The sequence below is a fragment of the Silurus meridionalis genome, chromosome 26 (assembly GCF_014805685.1).
Source record: "Silurus meridionalis isolate SWU-2019-XX chromosome 26, ASM1480568v1, whole genome shotgun sequence".
NCBI lineage: Eukaryota > Metazoa > Chordata > Actinopteri > Siluriformes > Siluridae > Silurus > Silurus meridionalis.
This window is the reverse complement of record NC_060909.1, coordinates 4,340,309-4,347,230: the sequence shown is the minus strand read 5'-3', so window position 1 is coordinate 4,347,230 and position 6,922 is coordinate 4,340,309. Positions and strand designations below refer to the sequence as shown.

Genomic DNA, 6,922 nt, shown 5'->3' with positions numbered 1-6,922 from the left:
CAATACTTTGTTTGTAAAGTAAAATCTGAGGACGGTTTGAATTTACTACAACTATGCAAATGTTAGCTCACGTGTGTCGTTTGCGATGAGTTGTGCGTTGTCTCATTGACCTGAATGTTATTTAAATGTATTTCTTCTCCTTTCTTGAAATGAGTACTAACGAAATGCAGCTGTAATAGTGCAATTAGTCTTTATTCAAGTTGAGTTAAGGTTTGATGAAGTTGGCGTTACTCTGATTTGTCATTGCTTTTTTATGTGTTGCAGTTTCACTTTTCTTTGCATCTCTAATAAACCTGTGGAACTAAGAATTAATCTTCAGAGTTTTGGTGTTGGGAAAAGTTTAGCTGGCCGTCAAGATATTAAGTGAACATATTGAGGATGGCACAGTGAAACATCGACTATCAAGCAAGCGAGATAAAGCTGAGCAAGTTGGAAGCTAGCCATCATGTCGTCGTCACACGCCTCCAGTGGACGATCAGCGGTTCATACTCTACAATCAAACGCTACTGGAGCAGCGCACGCCACCGAGCTACAGGCTACAGAAGAGAGTTTGCATGGAAATACAGCAGCACAGGAGAACCTACACAGTGCATCGTTAAGGACACGCCGCAAGTATGTTGTTCAGTGAGATCCAGTTCATCATCAGCGGGTCTGCAGCAGTCAGAGCAAGAGCGAGCTGAAGCAGCAAAGACACGCCTAAGCTATGCTGAAGAGGAAGCCAATCTGAGGCTACAACAAGCTAAATTAGAAGTTTCCATAGAAATGTTAAAATATAAAAAGGAGGCTGCAGCAGCCATTGCTGAAGCAGAGACACTTGAAGCTGCTGCTGATGTAAAGAGTGACAAGCATAGTTGTGACCTGAACAAAGACTCTGTTCCTTTAGAAGCCACCCAGCGCACAAAGCAGTATGTGCTTGATCAACTAAAAGAAAAGGATTCAGATCTTAAGTCATGTGAAAACGGTGACACACAAGCAAAGACAGCACCAGTCCCGAACCACAACGTGTCACCTTCACCACTAAAGCCTGAAGCCAGTCCCTTCTATCCGCATCAGAAAAATACTGTTCCACATCATCTTATCTCACAGCAGCCTTACATCAGCACATACGAGGACAGCCACGAGCCATTCAACAGGACATCTAGAGACGTTCGTCTACATCACTTCAAGTCCACCGGTGAACATGCTTCTCCTACACACCACTTTAGAACACAAAATCACGACACCCAGCCTCCTCCGGCACACCATGCCATACAGCCAGACTCTTATGACTGCAGCTCATATAGAAATGATGGCGGCTCACACATAAATGACTTTGTCAGGTATCTAGCCCGCCGTGAGCTTGTGGCTACAGGCCTGCTTCAATTCAATGACAAACCTCAAAACTACAGAGCATGGAAGCGTTCCTTTATAACCGCCATCAGAGGCCTAAACCTGGAACCCAGTGAGGAGATGGATCTTCTGCTAAAGTGGCTCGGGAAGGAGTCAGCAGAGCATATTGAACAGATAAGAGCAATACACATCAATCGGCCAGAAGCAGGACTGGCCATGGCATGGGAAAGACTAGAGGTAACATATGGCTCAGCTGAAGCAGTAGAAAATGCCCTGTTCAAACGCATTGATAGCTTTCGAAAATATTGAACCGAGATGGACCTAAGCTGACAAAGCTGGGTGATCTACTAATGGAACTGCAGGCCGCTAAGGCTGAAGGAGACTTACCAGGCCTGGCTTTCCTTGACACGGCGAGAGGCGTAAACCCGATTGTACAGAAACTCCCGTTTCGTCTTCAGGAAAAGTGGGTGATAGCTGGCGCAGCCTATAAGCATCAAAACCAGGTGAACTATCCTCCCTTTTGTTTCTTTGTTGATTTTGTCAGGCAGCAGGCTCGCATTGCCAATGACCCAAGCTTCAGCCTCATCGCCAACACAGACATGGCCCCCAGGACAGAGAAGGTTGCGTGGAAGCCAAACAGACAGCGGGAAGTCTCTGTCCACAAAACAGAGGTATCACCCAGAGCCACATCTGACACAGGTGAGCCTTCAACAAAATCTGACGTCAGCGAAAAACTGTGTTTGTTGCATAAAAAGCCACACCCTCTCCGTAAGTGCCGGGCGTTCAGAGAGAAGCACATTGACGAGCGCAAAACACTCCTCAAAGAAAACAATGTGTGCTTTAAATGCCTGTCTTCCTCGTCTCACATAGCAAAGAATTGCAAACTCAATGTTCGGTGTTTTGAATGTAAGAGCGACAGGCACAACACCGCTTCACCCTGGACCCGCACCCTGGCAACAGGAGGCTGGCCCTGCTTCTGAGCACGGCGGGGAGGCGGATGAAGCTTCCGCGCAGTCTCAAGTCACCAATAAATGCACGAAAGTCTGCGGAGGGGAACTCACAGACCGCTCCTGTTCGAAAATATGCCTCGTTAAAGTGTTCCCAGCTGGCCACAGAGGAAAGGCCGTGAAACTGTATGCAGTTATGGACGAACAGAGCAATAGGTCACTGGTTCGCTCACAGTTTTTCGACATGTTCAACGACCAAAGTCCAAGTGCTCCTTACACACTGAGAACATGTGCTGGAGTGAAGCAATCAGCAGGCAGAAGGGCCAGCGGCTATGAAATGGAGTCTCTGGATGGAGCTATTCGCATCTCATTGCCAAGCCTCATAGAATGTAACGACATACCGAACAACAGAGAGGAGATTCCGACCCCTGAAGTAGCTCTGCATCATGCTCATCTAAGGTCAGTAGCACACCTCATCCCAGACATTGATCCAAGCCCCTATTATGCTCCTCTTAGGACGGGACATTATCAGAGTGCATAAAGTCCGCAAACAGGTGAATGGCCCTCACAACCTGCCTTACGCACAGAGGTTAGACCTGGGGTGGGTCATTGTTGGAAATGTGTGCCTAGGTAATGTTCACAGGCCGCTGACAATTAGCACGTTCCACACGAATACCACAGAGCTGCAACGGCCCACTCTCTTTGAAGCGTGCCCCAATGTGTTTCATGTGATGGAGAGGTTTAGCGACACTCAGGTCACCAGTGAACCTACAGCGTATCTTGAAGAACACCCTATCTGTGAAGTCGACCACCTTGGATGCACGGTATTCAGGCGGACCAGGGATGACAACCAGGTGGCTCCTCCATTCAAGATGCAAAGTTCATAGAGATAATGGATGAGGGACTGCAAAAAGACTCAAATAACAGTTGGGTGGCACCATTACCCTTTAAGAGCCCACGACCACGGCTGCCAGACAACAGGCCTCAGGCGCTGAAGCGTCTCATGTCTCTCAAGCGTAACTTTGAGAAAAAGCCTGAGATGAAAGACCACTTTCTCTCCTTCATGGGCAGCATGTTTGAACTCTCATGCAGAGTTAGCCCCCTCTCAGCCCGGATGAAGAAAGGTGGTACTTACCAATGTTCGTGTATCATCCGAAGAAACCAAAAAAAATTCGTGTGGTATTCGATTCCAGTGCCCAATACGACGGCGTATCACTCAACAACGTGCTGTTAACAGGACCTGACCTTAATAACACACTACTGGGAGTGTTGATTCGGTTCAGAAGAGAGGCCATCGCCGTCACAGCTGACATAGAACAGATGTTCTATTGCTTCCGGTAAGAGAAAAGGATCGTAACTTCTTACGTTTTCTCTGGTTCGAGAATAATGACCTTTCCAAAGCCATTGCGGATTACCGCATGAACGTCCACGTCTTTGGTAACAGCCCGTCACCTGCAGTGGCTATTCATGGTCTGCACAAATCTGTACAAGGCAATGAATTCCACGTCGACCCAGATGTGCAGCACTTTGTGTCACATGACTTCTATGTCGATGACGGGCTGAAGTCTCTGCCCACAGTTCAAGCTGCTATTAGCCTGTTAAAAAGGACACAGGATGTGCTCTCCAAGTCAAATCTGAGACTTCACAAGATTGCGGCAAACAACCAGGAGGTCATGGACGCTTTTCCATCCAGTGACCATGCGAGTGACCTCAAAGACCTTGACCTTGATGCAGACGCGCTGCCATTGCAGCAACAGCCTCTACGACCCACTGGGATTCGTTGCACCCGTCATAGTCCAAGGCAAAGCTATCCTGCGAGAGCTTACAGCGGAGAAAGGTGACTGGGACGTGCCCTTACCTCCTGCCATGGAAGATGCCTGGACGTCATGGAGAGCCTCTCTGTCTGAGCTCGCTGAGCTTTCTATCCCTAGGCGTTACACAGAAGCCTCACCATCAGCAGCGGTAAGAAGAGAGCTGTGTGTGTTCTGTGATGCGTCAGTCAAAGCTATCGGGGCTGTATGCTACCTGAAAGTGACAGACAGTAATGGCACCAACCAGATTGGATTTGTAATGGGCAAAGCAAAGCTGGCCCCGCCCTGAACACACAGTGCCGAGACTCGAACTCTGTGCAGCAGTGCTTGCTGTTGAGTTAGCAGACCTGGTCTTAGCAGAATTAGACCTACAGATTGATGCCGTAACCTACTACTCAGACAGTAAAGTAGTCCTGGGCTATATTTGCAATGAGACCAGGCGCTTTTATGTCTATGTAAGCAACCGTGTGTTACGCATCCGAAGATCCTGCCGACCAGACCAGTGGCGTTACGTGCCAACAGACCAGAACCCTGCAGATCACGCAACACGTTCTGTTCCTGCTGGACAACTGAAACACACCAACTGGTTGAGTGGCCCCAAATTTCTCTCAAGCCGGAGCCTAGCATTTCTGAGAGAACTTATGACCTTGTTGACCCGAGCTCAGACCCAGATATTCGCCCTTTGGTGTCTGCCTTAAGCACTGCAGCCTCAAACCAGCAATTGGATTCACAACGCTTTGCAAAGTTCTCTACTTGGAGGTCATTAACTGCAGTCACGCGCCTTATTCACATAGCCTGTCATTTCAAGACAGTTCACAGAGAGAACAGTGCATGCAAGGGCTGGCATTACTGCAAAGCTGAATTCACAGTTGAGGAATCAGAGAAAGCGACAGTTGTGATCATTAAAGCAGTTCAACAAGAAGTCTACAGCCAAGAGATAAAGTGCATTCAGAAACATGAAAGGATGCCAAAACAAGCCCTCTCAGAAATCTGGACCCATTCATCGACACACACGGCCTTCTCAGAGTTGGAGGCCGTCTTCATCATTCAAGTGTCGATCAGAGAGAAAAGACTCCCCTGATTATTCCTTGCCAGCATCACATCGCCACTTTACTTATCAGACACCACCACAAGCAAATCCATCATCAAGGCCGTCATTTTACAGAGGGGGCGGTCCGTTCAGCTGGCCTTTGGATAGTCGGAGGGAAGAAAAGAGTAAGCAGCATCATTCACCAATGCATAACGTGCAGAAGGCTCAGAGCTCCACTCAGTATCCAGAAAATGGCTGATCTGCCATCTGATCGTCTTTCAACCGATCCTCCATTCTCTAGTGTGGGTCTTGATGTGTTCGCCCATGGAACGTCTCCTCACGTAAGACCAGGGGCGGCTTCGCTCAAAGTAAAAGGTGGGCAGTGATTTTTACGTGCATGAGCATAAGAGCTGTGCACATTGAAGTCATAGAATCCCTTGACACCTCTAGCTTCATCAACGCTACGGCGCTTTCTTTCAATCGTGGGCGGTCAAATACATTCGTTCCGACCGTGGCACGAACTTCATAGGTGCCTGTAAGGAACTCAAGATAGCCTCAAACATTGACAGCACTGCCGTAAAGACTTACCTCTCAGACAAGGGCTGCATCTGGTCTTTTAACCCCCCCCATGCATCTCATTGGGGTGGTTCATGGGAGAGAATGATAGGGCTGGCAAGGAGGATTCTGGATGCAATGTTCCTCCAGCTGAAAGACAAGCTCACCCACGAAGTGCTGGTGACTTTCATGGCAGAAGTCGCTGCTATCATCAACGCCAGACCACTTGTTCCAGTGACAATGGACCCTGAGGACTCGTTTATACTCACGCCAGCTGCTCTTCTCACACAAAAGACAAGCAGTGTGCCTGCTCCTGCTGGTGAGTTTGGAGTCACAGACCTCTACAAGTCCCAGTGGCGGCAGGTTCAACACCTGTCCAACACCTTCTGGGACCGCTGGAGGAAACAATTCCTCCCAACATTGCAGGCCCGCAAGAAATGGCAGTCTACTCAGCCCAACATTCAGCCTGGAAGCGTTGTTCTCCTTAAGGACAGCCAAGCACCTAGGAATGAATGGCCTCTCGGACTGATCACACAGGCCTTCCCTAGCAAGGATGGGAAAGTGCGCCAGGTTGAGGTAAAAATCTTCAAACCAGGCGGGTCTGGCCTCTTTCTCCGGCCGGTCAATGAAATTGTTCTCCTTCTACCTCCAGAGGCACAGTAGATGGACTGGTTAAAAAAAAAAAAAAAAAAAACTGTGCATGGACTGTGGGTGACGTGTGTTCACGCCAGACGGGAGTGTTCTGTTCTTAATGGTAACATTTAGATAAGCATTGAGTTTCATGCTTTCAGAAAATAACATGCTTTAAACGTTTATTCAGATTCCTATGCGCTCTTATTTAGGTCATGGTCATTTAAGATCGCGTTGTTCTAATTGTCCTATTATGTTACCCGTAGTCGGGAAGTAATCCTTCACGCATTCCAAGCGCATTGTTTTAGACGTTTATATGCATCGCGTTCTCCTCATCTGTCTTCTCCTTGCGTCTGGCATAGCATCGATGGTATGTACATTTGTCTTTGTGAGATTTTCTGAAGGAATTCTGTTATTTTCGTCAATACTTTGTTTGTAAAGTAAAATCTGAGGACGGTTTGAATTTACTACAACTATGCAAATGTTAGCTCACGTGTGTCGTTTGCGATGAGTTGTGCGTTGTCTCATTGACCTGAATGTTATTTAAATGTATTTCTTCTCCTTTCTTGAAATGAGTACAAACGAAATGCAGCTGTAATAGTGCAATTAGTCTTTATTCA

General features: G+C 47.7%; 1 protein-coding gene across 1 annotated transcript; it reads left to right on the top strand.

Annotated features, from left to right (window-relative positions):
• Nucleotides 1-5,368: 5,368 nt before the first annotated feature.
• On the top strand, nt 5,369-6,343 carry LOC124379614. Its single transcript, XM_046840028.1, has 2 exons — nt 5,369-5,458; nt 5,568-6,343. Exons 1-2 carry the CDS (start codon nt 5,369-5,371, stop codon nt 6,333-6,335), a joined length of 858 nt encoding a protein of 285 aa, XP_046695984.1. The 3' UTR covers nt 6,336-6,343.
• Nucleotides 6,344-6,922: the final 579 nt, after the last annotated feature.